At 39.7% G+C, this 21,194-nt stretch overlaps 1 protein-coding gene across 5 annotated transcripts in view; it reads left to right on the top strand.

Annotated features, from left to right (window-relative positions):
* Positions 1-21,194, top strand: part of LOC115253476 (nuclear hormone receptor HR78) — a 51,514-nt gene that overhangs the window by 21,773 nt on the left and 8,547 nt on the right. Inside the window, exons 1-3 of one of the 5 annotated variants that reach the window (XM_062850171.1) lie at positions 17,204-17,930; positions 18,060-18,387; positions 18,459-19,269. In XM_062850171.1, the coding sequence (XP_062706155.1) occupies positions 18,075-18,387; positions 18,459-19,269 (1,124 nt within the window). In that variant the 5' untranslated portion in view covers positions 17,204-17,930; positions 18,060-18,074. Of the gene's footprint in view, positions 1-17,203; positions 17,931-17,987; positions 18,388-18,458; positions 19,270-21,194 lie in introns of those variants that run through there. The other 4 variants (XM_062850168.1, XM_062850169.1, XM_062850170.1 and 1 more) reach the window with 4 other exon arrangements.

The raw sequence follows: 21,194 nt of genomic DNA, 5'->3' as shown, positions 1-21,194 counted from the left end.
GCATGAGGTTAGCTGCAATAGTTCTTTTTGTCTTGCATTTCGGCAGCATCGGTTGGCGCGTAACATTGGATCATGGTAAGGTTTCGAACCCGTGTTCTGAATCTGGCTTCAATTATCCTCTCATTGATAGGTTCCCACTTCATGAGCGCTGCGTGGGCGTGAGCGCTGAGCAGGAAACCAACTCCACGGTGGCGAGGAGTGTGTTCACCTCGTAGGCCAGAGTATAGCAGAATTTGACCCGACGTAAATCTGTGTTCTCCAATGTTCGGTCAACGGACTTCGTGCAGTCCTAGGATCTCAAGCTTCATACGGCATGCCTAACTGGTTAGTTGTGCCAGTTTACCCTGCTGGGCTAGGGTTAATACATTCCAAGTTCCAATTCTTATCCGTTGTTTCGCGTTAAAAGTCATTGCCGTTGAATTGGTTCGTAATCATATATTTTCGGTTACTGTAACGGTCCCTAAGGTCCCCTATCCACCGTGGTGGGGCTGCCACTCTAGGTATAGCTTCCGGTGGAGCAGCATTTCATAGCCGCTGGGTGCCAGAACAGACGCTGTTTGAGCCGCACCTCCTTGGTGAACAGACGCTCGAGACGTACCTCCTCAATCAAGCTGAAGTCAGCAGGACAACAGCGCCCAGGCTGCTCTACCAGCTAAGCACACAACTCTTAGCTGGCGGTCTTTGTCATCGCTTGATCCGTGAAAGCATGAGGTAGGAACTTGTGAGGACTAGAGCTATGTTGGACGCTCTCCTTATCAACTCACCGTTTTGCAGCTCTCACCATCAGCATGGTCGTGCTGAATACCCACGCCTTTACAGCTGTTGTGTTGCTACATGGGCCCCAAATGTTCTTCCGATGATGTCCATTGTCCATGTTCTGTTGTCCACGAAACAAACAAAATCGCCAGATTTGTTGAAACTTATACCCAGCGAATTTTCAAACTTCCACCAACCCATCCTGTCCCACAGCGTGAAGGTAAAGAAAAAACGGAGCGCACGCTAATCGATCCGGATGAACTAGATCGCTCGAACCAGAAGACAAAACAGAGAACTGATTTCGTCAGCATTTTTTCACCCTTCCAGCAGTTCAGCAGACCCAGCCAGCAATAATGCTTTGGGTTGTGTTGAGAAGATGTCGCGTCTTTCTGGTCGCACACGGGTCGCTCGATCACCGAGCGGCCAACCGATCGTTGGTCGTCGTCGTTGATTTGATCTCGAATAAAATGATTCGTCGACTGAGAGATGGGCGGGGGGGGGGGGGGTCTGATGGCTACCGGTCAGTCGCTGTGGTGGCGAGGGGCAACACAAGCGAATGTTTAAAGTTCATTGAAATCTATCCACGGCAGACCCGGGCGTTTACGGTACGGTACATTGAACGTGCGCCGGGTGTTGGGGTTGTGTGTGGTGGAGCTGGGCGAGCGAAGCGCGATAGTAGGTATAGACGAGCGATCGGTCGGTAGCAGACTACTGATGATGGTTGGGGCGGCTTATTAATTCAGGCATGGATAGCGCAGCCAGATGACACTAAGGCATTTGGAGAGACGACCGCCATAGTTCGCTGGGTATTCGAAGTCAAGGTTTACTACTGGCGCTGAGATGGTTTAATGTCAATCGGATAGAAAGGTTAACATGCTAATAAGACTAGATTTCTGGTTTTGCGAATAAATATGTGAAATATAAATATATTATGTTTTGAATTAGTTTTTAGTTTCACATTTATTTGGACCAGAACATCTGCCTGCCAATTTACTCGGTATGCTTATAGATTGATAATTTATAGAAGAATTTCTTTTTTTTTTATCCAATATCCAATATGCAATCCCATTTTTGTTCCTCATTTAGCAAATATAAAAAAATTTAATCGCAATTCTCAATGCAGCCCTTATCCTTTTGATCAATTGATCATGAGGCCACCATATTAATTGACGAACCCTTGGTTTGCTAAACTCCATAAACTACAGAAATACATGGAAAGTTCTTACAATTCTGGGAACAACACTATGTACATGACTTCTTCTTCTTTCTCTTCTTCTTCTTCTTCTTCTTCTTCTTTCTTTTCTACTTCTTCTTTTTCTTCTTCTTCTTGGCATGGCATCATCATTGCTGGCGTGACAAAGCCTTCTTCTCAGCTTGGTGTTCTATAAGCACTTCCACAGTTATTAACTAAGAGTTTCCTCTGCTGATGAGCATTCTGCGTGTGACATGCACGAAGATACTCTATGCCCAAGGAAGTTAAGGAAATTTTCTTTGCGAAAAGTTCCTGGGCCGACCGGGAATCTAACCCGTCACCCTCATCATGGTCATGAATACCCACGCCTTTACAGCTGTGAACCCCTATCTTAATACAGGTAATGTTGGTAGTCTTGTACATATTTCACAATCGGTGAACAATTTGTCCATAACGGAACAAGTAGTTCCGGTACGACTATCCGAGAAAAAGCCGGTTTAAAGATAAATAATCGAATAAAACAAATTTGAGATAGCTAAATTATCGAAATTAGCCCCCAAACCGATCAAAGCTCATTCAGGAAATTGATACCAATCAATCAATGATCTCAACACCACTCTTGTAAGCTAACCCCATCTGGCAGCGCTGGCTGTTTGTGTGCCGCTCGCCGTTGCTACTACCTACTTCCCATCAGCTCCGCTGATGGCTGAGCTGAGAGAGCATAAGAAATCTGTGTTTAAGTTATGCGGCCCACTGCTGTTGCTCTGCTGACTGAGGGTATGATAGTTTAGGGGAGAGTGCTACAACATGCTTTTCCGAGATGTTCTGTTTTATAATACAGAATCGCTCGTGTCTTGAGCTGAGCTAGACCACAAGGGTCCTAACTGCCAACATAGGAAAATAACACTTTCGTTTTACACGTTTCGTCATACGCTTTAGAGCGCATAAACAAGTAACCATGCGTCTCCATGTGCAGATCTATCCTAATAAGTGAAGAGAATTGTCAGACAAAAGAGGCACAAAACAAGCAACAAAGAAGACGCGGCGATTACTCTTTATCCCAACTGGTAACAGATAATTACATGATTTCGAAAATTATTGTTGCAGACAAAACGGAACCTGAAGTTGTTGCGTTCTTTTCAACTCGTGAATAATCAATTATTACCAACCCAAAATCGAATCTTTTTGATGATACATCTTCAGCAGCATTGCATTTTGTGAAAATTTGTTCAAAAATGGTTTCTGCAAAAACGAGAAACATTTTCCACCACAAAAAAAAATCAGCAGATACCTTGATCCATACGCTACATGTGCACGAAAACCGATTTTGAAAATATTGCTTTGTTATTTAATAAAAAAAAATCAAAAACCAAAAAGTGAGGAAATGCTTCCAGTTTCGCCTTAACCCTTTGGAGCCGGAGGGGTCATATATGACCCCAATATAGAAACGGCTGTATAAATTCACCCATTCGATAAAACAGAATACTGTCTACGGCAAAGTTGTTGCAAATTGAGTCCTCTGTTAGGGAAAAATTGGGATATTTGTATTTGGGACTTCATTGATAACCTAGAACATCCTGAACACCATGAAATTTGGAAAAACGAAATAATTGACATACCAGTTGTTCTAAAAGCTAAACTTGGATGTGGGTTTCGTTTATACGTATCCATTAAGCCTTCATCAAGAATGTTAAAAGGTGTTTTATATTCTGGGATGTTCTAGGTGTTCCAAACTGTCCTGTAGTGAAATCCTTCAAATCTACAAGAATAATTTTATGTATTTCCGCCACAACTATTAGCATTGCATAAGATACTGGGATCCGCGAAGCTCTTGATATTTACAATGTCATTTATAGACGCTATAGGGATATTCCGGGTCTGCCAAACTGCCTTGGAGTTCAGGACTTTAGGTCTACACTCGTAACAGTATCCATATCTGTTATACTGAGAAACGCTACATAATCAACCGCAGTTACTGGACCAATCTGAAGTTTATTTTTTATTACAAACCTTTGGGACATTCAGTTTCGTCCAAACTGTTCTGAAGTCCTGCAAATCTACAAGAATGTCTTTATGTGTTTTCGCCATAAATAATAGTATTGCATAACCTACTGGGATTCGCGAAGCTCTTGAAATCTGAAATGAAATTTAGAGACACTACAGGGATATTCCAGGTCAGCCATACTTCTTTGGAATTCAGGACTTCAGGTCTACACTCGTAACATCAACTATATCTGTTATATTGAGTAACGCTGCATAATCAACCGCAGTTACTGGATCGATCTGAAGTCTACTTTTTTATTATAAACCTTTGGGACATTCACGGCCGTCCAAACTGTTCTATAATAAAGCCCTCCAAATCTACAAGAAAAAATTTGTGTTTTCACCATAAATAATAGCATAGGATCTGCTGAGATCCGTGAAGCTCTTGAAATCTCAGATGCCATTTAGAGACACTATGGGAATGCTCCAGGTCAGCCAAACAATCCATGAGTTCAGAACTTCAAGTCTACACTCGTAACATCAGCTATATATGACATACTGAGTAACGTTTCATAATCAACAGCGGTGACTGGAGCAACCTTAAGTCTACTATATATTTTTATTAACCTTTGGGACATTGAAGGTCGTCCAAACTATCCTGAAGTTTCCGTAATGATAGTTTTGAGATAATCCAGATCAACATCGCTACTCCGGAGATCATAGCTTCTGGTCTATAATTGTGATAATAGCTTTTGCCACTACGTTAAGGTGTTACATAATCCACTGTACTTACCAAAGCAGTAAGAGGAACAATACGCGTTGTTATATATTTTTGGGATATTATGGACTCCTTACTATTATGAAGCTTAGTTGATAAAAACAACAACTGTAACTTTCAGAAGACTTGTTGGACATGATAGATTACAAATCTTAGCTTTTAATGAAGGAAGTTACGGTTACACTCGTAAACTTTAGAATCTAAACTCAAGAACAGGTTGGATGACCTAGGATATCCCGACTGATCTGATATTGTCTATTTACCTTTCATAAGAGTTACTGGACATGATAGATAACAAATCGTAGCTTGGTATAATGAAATCAGTTACCGTTACACCCGTAGACTTATGGATCTAAACTCAAGAACAGTTTGGATGACCTGGGATATCCCGACTGATCTGATACTGTCTATTAACCTTCCAGAAGACATACTGGACATGATAGATTACAAATCGCAGCTTTGTATAATGAAATCAGTTACCGTTACACTCGCAGACTTTAGGATCTAAACTCAAGAACAGTTTGGATGACCTAGGATAGCCCGACTGATCCGATATTGTCTATTTACCTTTCAGAAGACTTGCTGGGCATGATAGATTACAAATCGCAGCTTTGTATAATGACATCAGTTGCCGTTACACCCATAGACTTTAGGATCTAAACTCAAGAACAGTTTGGATGATCTAGGATATCCCGAATGATCTCATACTGTCTATTGAATTTTCAGAAGACTTATTGGACATGATAGATTACTAATCACAGCTTTGTATGATGAAAGAAGTTACCGTTACAGCCATAGACTTAAGGAGCTAAACTCAAGAATAGTTTGGATGACCTAGGATATCCAGAAAAAATATTCCGTATTATATTCTGCCGTTTTTATACTATAGAATACTAAAACTACAGAAAAACGTAGAAAAAACTCCAGATGAACGCTTGGAAAAATTCCGGCTTCAAAGGGTTAAAGAAGCATGACTGTATCTTATCATGTTGATTCACATCATTTGCACTTTTAAAACATGCTTGTATCCCTATTGTGGTAAATTCTGTCCAAAATTTACGTTTTATGATGTTTAGCATTAACCCTTAAAGGATGTGGACAACTTTTTTGCATAGTTATACTTATAGCTTTTGACCCAGTGGGTGGATTTCCAAAACCAAAATGTTTTTATCAAGGGGATTAGTTGTGCTATCATATGCATATATGGAGATTGTGTTATGCTAGAACATTTTGGAGATATAGCTGCTAATGTAGTGTACACCACTTGTTATTCGCTCGATTTCGGGTGATATTTCTATGCAAATGTGATATATTTTAGTGGAAATTGCCCAAAACTCCATGTTTGGGTTATAGCTGTTAGATAGAAATGAGTTATGTCATTTTACAGCTGTAACATAGATCTCCAGGTTATCCAAAACGTCCAGAAGTTTTGAACTCTGTCTACTGAATACAAATAGTTATGTTTACTTTTTAAATCACTTGAACTTGAAGAATTACATTCAAATATACATTTTAAAACAAGAAATGATGGTAGTCATGACCTGGTGATGTTCTAGGCAACATAAAAAAGCTCTGAAGTTGTGATTGTAAGGCCTTTACCTGTAATAGTATATCAAACTAATGTATGCATGTCAGAACTGAGTTCATTAGATCCATACATGTAAATTAGAGTATGATAGACTAACTGCACATCAATGGCGATACCTTAGGCCATCCAAATCATTCTGGAGTTAAGGCCTTTCTATCTACACCCGTAATAACACATCGGTTGCATTTCAAACTTAGTATAGTGCGTTTTGGTAATCATAGAAGATCAGTTGAGTCATATGATACTTGTATACACATCATAGAGGCATCCTGGATCATCCGAACTATTCTGAAGTTGAGAAATATGGTTTGAATTTGAAATGGTATACCAACACAAGTGCACAAACATCAGATTTTGCCCATTTGATTCATACACATAGTGCAAGCCATGGGAGGGAAGTTTCCAGATCATCAGGGATATCTGAGGTCCCCTTTCAGTATAATGTGGTTAAGGCCTTCACATCTACACTCGTAACAAAGCATCCTGCACGTTCAAAACTTGGTCTAGTGTGTTTTAGTAGACATAGATGACGAGTTCAACAATATATCATATAACTTATAGCTGTTCTAGGTCATCCAAACCATTCTGAAGGTAAGATATACGGTTTTCATTTGTAATGACATATCAATACATATAATACAAGTCGTGGGAGACAAATTCCCAGTACATCAGCAATATCTGAAGCATATTTTTTTTTTATATTTATGGTTAAGGCCTCCAGATATACACTCGTAACGAAGCATCGGCTACACGTCAAACTCACTATAACGCGTTTTGGAAGTCATAGAAAATCAGTTTTTTCACGTGATACTTGAATGTACATCTCAGAAGCTTCCCGAATCATCCAAACTATGCTGAACATGTGACATATGATTTACATAGTTTTTTTTTCTGTCAATGTTGTAACTTAGGATTAGAAACAATTTAAAAAAAATCTTGTACATCATGTCTAAACTATCTTAGACTGTATTGTATACAATGCTATTGCAAGGTATCTGCCTATACCACTGGCATAATTTGAAAAGCGGGATGTACTGTTGTTAATGTTCAGTCATTCTCCTCTATGATGGGCCAAAAAGGGTTTGCGCGGACCCGCAAGCAGAGATATTTGCGTGAAACCCGCGTTAGGGGATAAGCATCTCCTCCCTGAAGAAAGTTCTCACGAACAACTACAAAATCAAGTTTAACGTTTCCATATAAAAAAAAACAAACCTTGTTTTGTCTGGACGATGGCACCACATTGAAAGCAAAATCATTTTCCTTGTATTGACAGTTCGCTGCTGGTTTATACTTTTTCCGCTTTGAATCCTGTCTTCCTTCAGGATTTATCCCAGTAACAGGTAAATTATTACAACACCACATAAGTCTCGAACGATTTACTACTTCTTTAGTGACTAACATCGCGCATATCATGTTGCATGTCATGTGCATGTTGCGCTCGTAAACATCGAGTGCTTTTGTGCATGACACTCCACCGTACGGGGTCGGATCACAACGTCCGAGGCCATACTGTCCCAGTCGTTAAGTAGCGTTTATTTTTGCGAAATAACGTTCAAAAGTTTGAATGCTTCATAATATCCTAAGTGCTTTCTTTCCTTGGATTTTGTGGCGTATCTGCATGTTCGGACGTCAGGTCACGGAAAAATGTGTCATTTAGTTCTGGGACATTATGGCCTCGGACGTTATGATACTGCGTTCCTTCATATATAAAACACAGCGCACACGAGTGCCTTCTAAAAATTCCTTAGCGCAACTTTCACTACTGCTTGAAATTAATGCACTGAGAAAAAATCCTACTCAATGACTGAGTTGGACTTACTCAGAAATCAAAATATCTGTTGGTTTTCTACTCAGTTTTAGCTAAAAGCGGGACAATTCATTGCCAATGAGCTGTCCCACTTTTAACGAAAACCGAGTAAGAAAACTAAAGATTTGCCTAATTCTGAGTAGGACAACCTCAACCTCAATGACGAGTAGTTATTTTTTTCCGTGTGCCACGTTTATCAGACAAGCAACTCTACTGGCACTCTAGCATAAAGGCAGCTGCTACCTAACCATTAGCAATATGTACTGGATTCAAACTTTTCAGATTGACTTTTAAAAAGTGAAAATACTGAAAATAAATTTTTCCATGGTTATTTTTTTTTTTAACACATCGTTATAACATTTTATGAAGTGATTGCTTCAATGTCATTTCGGTGTGGTGCACCGAGAAAAAAAATACACTCCGACACTGCGTTTATCTTATTTAGAAATCGAAAAATCTTTTGTTTACCTCCTCACTTTTAGCTGAAACTGAGTAGGAAAACAAAAAAAAAAACGATTTCTTAGTAGTGACTGAGTAGAAATTTTCCTCGGTGTGTGCGGTGATAGTCAATTTATTGTTTACCTCGCGTCGGTATCCATTTTCCTGTTTAAATTCGATTTTGTGTGGATCCTTAACTTCGTTCAGATATTTTTTTCTCTCCCTTTTTGGCACAGACCTACTGGTCCATATCGGTTCAGATATTTCTTAAAAAGTGATGAGTGACAGTGCAAGTAGTGATGTAAGTTTCGATGTATCGTCCGAGGATGACGATTGCATCAGTGACCGTACTATTTCAGACATCGATTCACAAACCGATTCTGACGTGGGAAACGACGACGAAGCATCGTAAGCGCAAATACAAATTATTTTCTTTTGCGTTAAGATTTAGGGGTTGTGTGCTAGTAGTGGACCCTGCGCCTATAGTGGACCCCCTACAGAAAAACTCGAATATAAATGCCCAAATCAACTGTTTCCAGGCAACTTCCACCGGGGGAACATCAATTACATTGCCACACAGCAGTTCCTGGCGAACGAATTGCCCAGTGGCCACAAAAATCGGATATTTTAACTATTTAATGAATGTAAACACTCAAAAGGGTCCACTATAGGTACACTCAGGGGGGGTCCACTATAGGCTCCATCGGCAGCGTGACAGATAACATGGGAATCAAATGGGGGGTCCACTATAGGCGCCGAGATATTTGTAAATAATCCTATAGTGGACCCCGGTGGTGTCCATTATAGGCAACATCGATGCATATTTTTAAATGCGTATTTCACTGGAATAATTTATTAATGTCGTATGTTTGACGTTCTTAGCATAAAGAGGAGACATGGAACTTGTTATAAAATTGCACTTTGGAACAATCAACTGAGGTAACATAGCTAAAAAGCCGCAGAAGCAAATTTCGATGGCTTAGGGGGTCCACTACTAGCACCCAAACCCTATACGGTCGTAACAGCAGTAACCATTATTTTGGTTTTTTTTATTAATGAATACAAACACAGGCTGTACATACTGAACTGAATTTAAGGGCAAGCTTATTAGAAATCCAAGATGATCGCTCCATTGCAATGGTCGAGTTTTGTACCTATCCACTTATCCGCGAGCGGTAATGGCGGCGGCGGGCATATCATACCGGTTCGGATTTTGACGTTTCTTGGGGGAAAGTCAAAACAGTTTCAGAGACGTTCATAAATTACGTCCAGTATTTGGGGGAGGGGGGATCTAGGAAAGTGTGACAGTACGTGTATTAAGTATAGGAGAATAGCGTGACAGAAGAGGGTGGGGGAGTCTAGAAATCCCGAAAAACGATGGACGTAATAAATGAATGTTCCCTTCACTCTCCTCCTCACCCTTTCACCCACCGTTTGGTGGCGCCAACCGATTGCGATCCTCAAGAAATGTCAAAATTCGAATCGGTTATTTTTGCCGGACACCGCCGTTACCGCTCGCGGATAAGTGGATTTACGATTTCAAGCGCACATGAAAAACTGAACCGGTAAACCGGATCTTCATATTTTAGATAAAAACGTCTTGAAATCCTGCTTCACCAGTGCATCAAAACTTCAGGCGCACAAATCTCAAGAAACAAGCTTCAAACAACAGTGCATTTTTATTTTATTCTTACTCACTTGAAATAAGCTTAAAATAAGAAGATCAGGTTCACTGGTTTTGTTTACGAAGGGTCCTTGCATACGCATGATAAGTTAATCCCATTGAAGGCAATACAACTAGAGATTTGCATATACTACTTGATTTGTGGGCAATGCATGACTTTCCTCTTTTTCAATAATTTGAAAATAGACAGATACAGAATGCTTAAAATCAGTTGATTTTAAACCTAGGTAAATGGTATTTTCTCGAACAGTAGACGGTAAAAAGCCCCACTGTGTCCCCTATCAAAGTATGGTAACTTGACTGTAATCATTTTATTTGGAGTTAGATATGCTGTTATGCCTTTATGATAATGAAAGCAAGAATTGGTCTTTTATTTTATTCGATCTCGATTCTAGCACTTCCACATCGAATCGTTCAAAAATATCATTCTACGGCAAGGATGGAACTGTCTGGAAATCAAGTAAAACATTTTCGCGTGTACCGTTGAATAAATTTGAACAAGATTCCGGTGTGGCTTCGAATTGCAGAAATGCTAAAACTCCCATTGAAACCTTTTCATGTTTCTTCACAAACGAAGTTCCGGAAATAATGGTTCAAAGCACCAACATTTACGGCAAGGCTTACTGTGGAAAAAGAAATAAGAAATGGAAGAATGTGACCATTTCGGAAATGCAATGCTTTTTAGGCATCCTTATAGCCGCTGGAAGGAATAAACAAAATCACCTCAACTTCAACGAAATGTGGACGCACCTAAAACATGGCGAGTTAATTTTTACAGGCTTGCAATGGCCAAAGACAGATTCAAGATTATATATGTATGCTGGCGATTCGACGACTTCAGGACTCGTTCAGAGAGAGTTTCAGCTTCTGGTGATAAGCTGGAACCGGTGAGACAACTTCTGGACGTATTTGTAGAACTGTGTCAGAATAATTACATCCCTCCAGCTTGTCTAACGATTGATGAATCTCTTGTGTGTTAGTTTAGAAACTAAGCAGGTTGCTATAATATTTTTTGGAGTATTTCTAGGATTTTCTGTCGAATTGTGAGATCAAAAACACGTTATGTTCTCTCACTCCAACGTTTCGATCCGTATTGGATCTTTATCAAGGATTTTGTAGATTTAGTTAAATATATCACAATTATGTTAGTTTTATAACAAGACACTTAACAAATAATTAATACATTACTGAGTTTTTGATTGCTTCATCGTCATGTATAATATTCAATCTTTTTGTTTCAATAGATTGTTAATTTTTATTTCCATACGTACAGGCCGATGTCCTTTTAAGGTCTACATAAAGGCTAAACCCGGCCGTTACGGAATCAAAATATGGGTCTGCGCAACGCTTTCCGGATACATAACCAATTTTCAAGTATATTCTGGAAAAGTGAACAAGACGCCGGAGAGAGGACAAGCCATGCGTGTGGTTTTGGAGCTTGCTGGACCGTTTACAGGACAGTGGAGGGAAATTACTGCAGATAATCTGTTTACTAACCTGCAATTGGTTTCTAAGTTACTCGATCTGCAAACAACGTACATTGGAACTGTCAGATCAAACAAACCGTGGATTCCTCCATATTTCCTGACTGTCAAAGATCGTGAACCTCTTTCTGTTGTCGAAGGGTGGAATGAAGGAACTAGACTTGTTTCTTACTTTGAAAAGAAAGGTAAGAAGCCAGTTCTACTTCTAAGTTCCAAGGAGTTTCCGGTATCGGAACCATCAAAAGAGAAACCAGCCATAGTAAAACCGCAGACAGACGTTCAAGTTTGACTCAGCAGCTTGTGTAAAAAACATGGCTGCCACAAATTGCCAAGTGGCAATCAGCGAACAGATGGCGTTAGCGACGTTCATATTCAAGCGCTGCCTCACATGTGCGTTGCGACCAACAACTGTCACCACGGTCGTCTTCCAGCCGGATGGCGGGAAAAGACCGCACGTGTTGCACGCTAATAATGTTTCTACATAATTTGTGCAGAGTAAATGACTTTTATTTAATGTCTTAAATTTTTTGCACAAATTAGCGCAGGACTCTTGTAAAATATTTTACACATTATTACTTTTATTTTACATAAATGTGCTTGAATAAAACTGCATTTGGATGAACTTCACTCGCATTGAGAAATCTTTGTGAATGTGACGCAAATGTAAGAATGATTTTGACAGTGTTTGTTTTGGTTTTATTTTTCGGTGGGTGGTGAATTTGGTGGTAAGTAAGCGGCTGGAAGCTCGTGGTTTCTCAAACTGTCAACTGCACGCGACTGCACTGTGGCAATCGGTTGCCTAGGTGTCGCTAGTGAAAATTAACATAGACAATTTGAATAAATTTGTTCGAGCTAGAACGTCTGTCTGCGGTAAAACATTACAATCGCACGAAAGTAGGGGTGGATCTCGGAGATCAGCTCACTCGAAAGTACACAGTCCAAAGGAGAAGTCGTGTTTGGACAAAAAAAATAGCAATGGAATTAGTAGACATCGCCACACTGAACAGCTTCCTTATCTTTACAGAACTTTTTCCGAAATGGGGAAGTCGCTCTGAGTATTTAAGAGTGCTCTCAGAAGAGCTTGCTGTTCCATATATGCGCGAAAGGCTCTCCTTTGGACATGTACCGGATAACCTATCCACAGAAATAAGTGAGTTTCTAGAATTCCACCAAGAAGAGAAGAATCAAAGGGAAAAAAGTACATGCAAAACGTGTCAAAGAGCAGCAAATGAATTTTGTAAGATTTGTCAGCTAGTTTTTTTTTTGTAAAAAACACGTTAAATCCGAAGAATTCGTTCTTTGTAAAATTTGCGAAAAATCAGCAAACATTTCAGTGGCACGTGTCACAAGGAGTAAGACAAGACGATGTTGTTCCAAATGTTCGAAGCGTAAAAAGTGTCGAACATCTCAAATATGTTGCGCCTGTGAGGAAATAGCGTGCTGCAACTGTACGGTAACCAAGACATTTACAATTTGTGAAAATTGCTAAATTGAAGTAGCCGAGAAAAGAAAAGAGAATGTAAAACAGTTTTCAATCAGTTAAGTTAAAATATTATAACTAAAATAAAAAGTATTCAATCAGAGAAATACGTTGATTGTTTTATTTCTGCAACAAGTTGAGATTGTTCTTTTTTATTCGACGAATAACGAACGGTTACGGACGAAATGGAGTTAAGCTGTGGGTCCCGATATAAACTACCCTAGGATAAATGATTTCGAGTACAAAGATGTGTAGATGTGTAGACCTTAACCATATACTATTACGACTCACTTGAAGTGCAAATTTTCGGTAATACCAATCCGTGTGGTCAAATTATGAAATTCAAATAACTCAACGTACATATGTACAGATGGGTAAATTATTGGTTAAATTGGGAAAAAATCCACAGCTCAGGTGAGATTTGAACTCACGACCCTTATTCGCTAGTGACCTCAGATATCCCTGACGCTCCAGACATTTGTCTCCCATTACATGTATAAATCAAATGAGAAAATTTTGATGCTTGTGCCCTTCTATTGATAGACCATAACAAATGCAAACCATATGTCACATGTTCAGCATAGTTTGGATGATCCGGGAAGCTTTTAAAATGTACATTCAAGTATCACGTGAAAAAACTGATTTTCTATGACTTCCAAAACGCGTTATAGTGAGTTTGACGTGTAGCCGATGCTTCGTTACGAGTGTATATCTGGAGGCCTTAACCATAAATATAAAAAAAAAATATGCTTCAGATATTGCTGGTGTACTGGGAATTTGTCTCCCACGACTTGTATTATATGTATTGATATGTCATTACAAATGAAAACCGTATATCTTACCTTCAGAATGGTTTGGATGACCTAGAACAGCTATAAGTTATAGATATATTGTTGAACTCGTCATCTATGTCTACTAAAACACACTAGACCAAGTTTTGAACGTGCAGGATGCTTTGTTACGAGTGTAGATCTGAAGGCCTTAACCACATTATACTGAAAGGTGACCTCAGATATCCCTGATGATCTGAAAACTTCCCTCCCATGGCTTGCACTATGTGTATGAATCAAATGGGCAAAATCTGATGTTTGTGAACTTGTGTTGGTATACCATTTCAAATTCAAACCATATTTCTCAACTTCAGAATAGTTCGGATGATCCAGGATGCCTCTATGATGTGTATACAAGTATCATATGACTCAACTGATCTTCTATGATTACCAAAACGCACTATACTAAGTTTGAAATGCAACCGATGCGTTATTACGGGTGTAGATAGAAAGGCCTTAACTCCAGAATGATTTGGATGGCCTAAGGTATCGCCATTGATGTGCAGTTAGTCTATCATACTCTAATTTACATGTATGGATCTAATGAACTCAGTTCTGACATGCATACATTAGTTTGATATACTATTACAGGTAAAGGCCTTACAATCACAACTTCAGAGCTTTTTTATGTTGCCTAGAACATCACCAGGTCATGACTACCATTATTTCTTGTTTTAAAATGTATATTTGAATGTAATTCTTCAAGTTCAAGTGATTTAAAAAGTAAACATAACTATTTGTATTCAGTAGACAGAGTTCAAAACTTCTGGACGTTTTGGATAACCTGGAGATCTATGTTACAGCTGTAAAATGACATAACTCATTTCTATCTAACAGCTATAACCCAAACATGGAGTTTTGGGCAATTTCCATTAAAATATATCACATTTGCATAGAAATATCACCCGAAATCGAGCGAATAACAAGTGGTGTACACTACATTTGCAGCTATATCTCCAAAATGTTCTAGCATAACACAATCTCCATATATGCATATGATAGCACAACTAATCCCCTTGATAAAAACATTTTGGTTTTGAAAATCCACCCACTGGGTCAAAAGCTATAAGTATAACTATGCAAAAAAGTTGTCCACATCTTTTAAGGGTTAATATAACGGTCATTTTCAAGGAAATCAGCCCAAGTTGATCTTTCTTGCAAATTTCTTACCATGTCATCACTAAAATTGTATTATTTTAGCCTTATTGTATCCATTTGGTACAATACTTAGAATCTTAGAATCCATCTATGGACACTGTTTGGCTACAGTAGAATGAAAAAACTTTTCGTACATTTTTCTTGCGTGCCGGAGCAAACGGATTTCAGAAAACGAAAGTATATTCCTAGACTTTTAAAAACAAATAGAAAATAACGTTATTCTAAACCGAATGCTTTATTTAATCAATATTATGTGGTCCTTTATTAGGAGCATTCATGTAGACAATATGAATCACAAATGTGAAATTAAATTATATTTTCTTAATTTGCATTCTGTATGAGAATTTATTGGACACGGTGTAAAGACGGGAGCCATTTGAAGGACGGCGTGGCAAAGCGTGTTATGAGGAAATACCTTGCTCCCTCCCTGGTTGTACAGTACAGATATACTCAACTTAACTTGATGCCGGAGCCCGTGCCACAGCAGTGCAGTGGTCACACGTTCTCGTCACAATCAAATGGACATGGGTTCGATCCCTGCCCCGGCACTCGCAGTTATTTGTCAGAGGCTTTTCCTCAGAAAGAAGGGCTGACGCTGACTCTCTTCTAAGCCCATGACTCTAACGAACCCGGATAGGGTTTCGAACTACTTGGGTACCCGCATCAATTCCCGGCACCTCGCAGCAAAACAAAACAAAATAACACTTGCCGCATATTTTCCAAACGCACTTCCGAAGGTAATCTTCTAATGCTACATTTCCGCAACGGGATCCACAGTTAATGAGCTTAAGCCAAATGTTTGGTAAATGTTTTCATAAAAAATAGCAATAGCGATGCTGAACCAATTCAGAACTCCTTTTCAAATATTGTGTTAGATTCCGTATAGAGGCTTTGAATGTTTCTAAAAAAAAATCTTGCAAAATCTCTGTCGAGGCAATTTTGACAGGTCCAACAGTACTGTTTCGGAATGAAGCTTTGGAGAACTAGGCAAAGTTCCTTTTCAAAGCCTTTCGCCCATTATTGTGGAAAAAAAGTTGAAATATTTTGGAGTTTTGGCGGTTCCTGATAGAGATCTTGAAAAACTGATAAATCTGTGAATGATTTGATAGAGAACTTCCGGATTCACGGACACGGAAATCCTTAACGGAATTTCAAACTGTCTAACTAACGATATTTTTGAGAATTCTAATAAGTGAGACGTTCTTTTTCGATAAACCTGCAAACAATTGTTCTGAAGCCATGTGAGAATTTGTAGTCTGGACATTTCCATCGCAAAGGAACTCTAAAAAGAACTCTAATTGTACAAAATTCAGTTATTGTAAAAACATTCTTGTAGATTTATGGGGATATTCTTAGCGAAATACTTTCTGAATCTTTGATTCTAGCAGGCATCTACATTTTGAAAGAATTCCTGAAAGAATATTGAGAGATCAATATGTCAAACTATGTGCAGGAGAAAATCTGAGTCCGGATTCGGTTTCAGCGGTCCAAAACCTGTCAAACACATAGCTCGCTTCTGAGACAAAAAAAAAATGTTCGCTGTGATATCTGAAAGCATAATAAAAATGAAATTTCAGGCGAACAAATAAAAAGGTAGAACGTCGAGGAAAAGTATACCAAATTTCCTAAAAAAAATGCAGGTCAAATTTCATGATTTTAAAGGACTTTGGTTTTCTGTAAAATATTTCTGATGCACTTTTAGAATACTTCATAGAAAAAAAAATGCGCCGTGGAATTTATGAAGTAATTTCAAAAAGTTCAGACAAATTTGTGTAGAATTTTCAGGAAATAATTATGGGAAATGTTTTTGGAAGATTACTTAGATTTTTTATTAGAAGATACTTTGATCAACAGAATCCTTAGAGGATATTTCTGGAAGGTTCGTTAGATACATTTAAAAAAAAGTTGAATTTCAATAGAGTTATGGGCCTCGATATCTAAAAACAACTTTATTGAAAAAGTGGACAAAATAGATGGTAGAACAAATCTTGATTTTCTCTAATGTCAAGCTGGGTTTCATCAATTTGACACTGAAAATTTATGAATGGTGGCAGCATTGCACATTGATCCGAATCATTTTGGAGCATATTGCCCTTTACATGTTCGTTTTGTATGTATGTAAGGTATGCTCCCGTAGCGGAACAGTTCGCCCAGCCAAACTATGTTGAGCGCGCGATTACCTTCTGCGGGTTGTTGTTGTTGTTGGGTTGGGTGGTTGGTGAAACAGGCGCGGTCGTCGCTCGGTCGGTCGGTCGAGCGAGAGCCAGAGCAAAGGCAGAGAAAAGAACGAATAACCGTATCATGTCGATTAAATACATCGCACCAGCACAGACTCGAGCGTTCGGCTCCTCAGCTCGCAGTCGGTGTTGAGAAGTAATGTTAGATGGGAAACGGCTCAGTTCAGTGCTGCTGGTGCTCCAAAGTGGAACCGTGGCGCGTCGAGAGAGCTTTGACCCCTATATAAGTAATATAAAAGTTGAATTTGGTGACGTAACGTGTTTCTGGCGCTGCTCTCCGGCGAGTCCGTTCATCAACGAGGGGGGAGTTCGTGGCCATTCTCTCCGCACTCAACACTATAGCGGTCGTCGGTCGTCAGCGGCACAGAGTCAAGTGCACCAGAGCAGACACAAGTGTTGTTGACTTCGAAGAAACAGGAAATCGCCGCCGATTTGTCCCCAAGCGTATGCTTTATGACTTTGTACTCTTTTAAGAAGAAGTCGTACCACAGAACGGGGAGAGACAACTCTCTTAGGTAACACTACGATTTGATTTGACCTTTTCCAATTATCGTTGTTTCTCACTAATATAGTTCGAAACGCCCTACCAACATAATCAAAAGTGTACCGTTTTTCTAATGGAGCCACATAATTTCGATATCAAGCCAAATCTACAACAGATGAAACTGGAACCCGGAACGCAACAGTTTGGCAGCAGCAGCTTAGATGACAAGGGCCCGAGTCTACAGCACCTGTCCACGCTGAACAGCATGAGTATCGAGTTGTGCCTGGTGTGTGGCGATCGAGCTTCCGGTCGGCACTATGGCGCCATCAGCTGCGAGGGCTGCAAAGGATTCTTCAAACGGTCCATCCGCAAACAGCTCGGCTACCAGTGTCGGGGGTCGATGAACTGCGAAGTGACGAAACACCATCGCAACAGGTGTCAATACTGCCGACTGCAAAAGTGCTTGGCTTGCGGAATGCGAAGTGATTGTAATTTAATCCCGTAGCCTTTCGAACTGGAAAATCATTAATGTTAACGTCTTTCTCTTTCGGTTTTTTAGCCGTCCAACATGAACGCAAGCCTATCATCGACAAAAAGGATGGCTCAGGAGGTCCCAATCCGAACAGCAAGTACAACCCACACCGAAACAAGGAATACCACAATGAACAGAAAGCTAGTACAACAGTTACACCTTCCTACCTGAACCTATTCCAAGGATTCAATTTGGCCGAATTGGCGGTTGCAAATCTCAGCAAACGGGCCAGTAAATCGCCACCCGCTCCGTCCCACCTGACCTCATCCAGCACAACCACATCTTCCAACCCATTCAGTTCGTTACATTCCTTCAAGTCCCAAGATGACCGTCAACCAACTCCTGCGGACTCAATCGCTGCCCTGATGCAGCTAGGCCCAACGGCCGCAGCCGCCGTGGCCATGTCCGGTCTAGGTCCTCCCCCACAACAACCACCTCCGTCCCTCGAACCTCCAGAGCTTCCCTCTAAACCCACCCCTCCATCCTCCCACCAACTCCCGATGGAAACCACCGAAACCAACTCCATGGAGAAGAACCTCATCTGCAACTCGCTGGAGTTCATTCAGAACCTGGAGCACGAGCTGAACAACAGCGTCAACAACAACTACGGTATCAAGTCGGAGCTGAACAATGGCCGCGATGACGATCGGGACGACGATTGCCTGAACTACGACTACGGCAGCCTGGAGCTGTCGGACAATTGCATCAGCTTCGACATTCAGGTGCCGAACGTGCTGCCGAACTACCTGAGTGCGCACTATGTGTGCGAAACGGGATCGCGACTGCTGTTCGCCACGGTACACTGGATGAAGAAGAACCACCTGTTCTCGATGTTGAGGTGAGTTTGTTTAGTAGGTAGTGGATGAACTTTAATTATCTCTGCTGCTGCCGTTTTGTTGAGGCGGGTCGAGGCGTGCGTAAAAGGGAAGGGGGGTTGTGCACTGCGCAGTGCTATAGGCTGGCAGTAGGAGAAGAAATTACGAGATCAAGATGGTGATTTATTAATTGGAGTGTTCCCAATCGGAAAGTTTGAGGTGAAAATGTGAACGTTGAATTTGTGAGACTAATTGGTGTAACGGTGTAATTAGCAATTACGACATTGGTTCTCAAACGATAGACCCTCAACTAAAAAAAGTATGTTATCCAGCCTAGATCAAACAGCTGCTGTATGCGCAAAAATGTTAACTGAGGAGTTCAATCATTCTTAATTTGAATTTTATTGGCGAAGAATTGGGATTTAAAAAAAATAGATTTTTAATTCGTTTATGCCTTATGAATGCTTTCTTTGTTCGTGTTATCCAAACTTAAAACAGTTTTTATAATTTCGAGTGTGTACAGGGTTCTTGAAGACAGTTTTTAGATTCGAAAAAAAGAATCTAGGAATTCAAGAGAAAACGAGCAGTTCCACGTATATGATAGTGCTTCGGAGTTTCAAGAAAATTTTGATGATATTAAAAGAGAAACTCAATCCGTAGACAAATTTGGTATTTCGTTGTAAAATACTCCAGCATTTCGACAGAAGATTCCTTTAGAGTTTCCAAGATGTCCGCCGGAGATTCTTCTTGGACTTCCGATGGAAAGTTTCGCTGAAAATTGCTGTGCCATGCGAAAGTCTACAAATTGTGCAGAGAATTACTATAGGAACCCACAGGGAATTCCCTCACAAGTTCTACCAAAAATGCCGAGAACCCTTGAAGTCCCACAAGAAATTCTTCTACTGGGAACTCCTCTAAAACTTACACCTGGGATTTATCTAGCAATTCTTCATCCGGGAATTTCTTCAGAAGTTCCGTAGCAAGGTGTCGACTCAATTTTGAAAATCAAATTCCCTGACTTTCCCTGACTTTCCAGTCACTTTCACTGAAAATTCCAGGTCATGTAAATCTAAGCTTAAAGGTGTCTGCTCATGAGATGAAATTCAATTTTCTGAATTTTCCTGCTTTTTTCTAAGAGTGGCAAAATAGAAAAACAAACAAGTGTTAGTGAACTGCACCAGATTTTTTCCAATAGATTTAAGGCATATTTACAGTATTTCTTCAGAATTCTTCTACCTGATACGCTGTGCTGGAAATAACTTTTGACAAGTCCACCAAAAATTCTCTAATTTAGATAAAAGTTCTTTAAAAAGACCAACTAACATTTTTTTAAATAACGCCAAAATTACAACTAGGATATTCGAAAGACATTACTCCTAGAACATTATTAGGGTGACATTATAATTTTGTTTTATTAGTTAGAACTACTTCAGATGTTCAGATTTTGTGGCTGCAATTTTGTCGCAAATTTCGTATGTTCATAATGACCTCAAAATAAAACCCGTCGAGCACTCTACAAAAATTCTTCAGCAAGAAATTCATCCAAAAGTTCTGCAATATTACTCATGTAAATCAGTACTGTAAATGCATTGGGAATATCTAAATGCACTTTACAATATTTCCTAATTCGTCAAACACACCTTCATGAATCATGTAACTTTCCAAGTAAAAGTCTGCCACAATGCCGACAAACTCACTTAGAATTCCTATAGTGTTTTTTCTCGGAAATGCACCACATTTATGTTGTAAAAATTATGTTCCAAAATTCTTTTAAAAGCTCCATCAAGCACTTTCGAAAATTCGTACGGGTTTGCTTGCTAAACTCTCTGATGTCTTTAAGCATTCATTGAAATCGGTTGAATCCTTAAATAAGATTACAGGATGCCTGGCAGATGTTTCGATATTCTTCTAAAATAATTTCAAAAACTAGGAAATTCTACACGAATTC

The sequence above is a fragment of the Aedes albopictus genome, chromosome 2, assembly GCF_035046485.1.
Source record: "Aedes albopictus strain Foshan chromosome 2, AalbF5, whole genome shotgun sequence".
Classification (NCBI taxonomy): Eukaryota; Metazoa; Arthropoda; class Insecta; order Diptera; family Culicidae; genus Aedes; species Aedes albopictus.
This window is presented reverse-complemented; position numbering and strand designations above follow the sequence as displayed.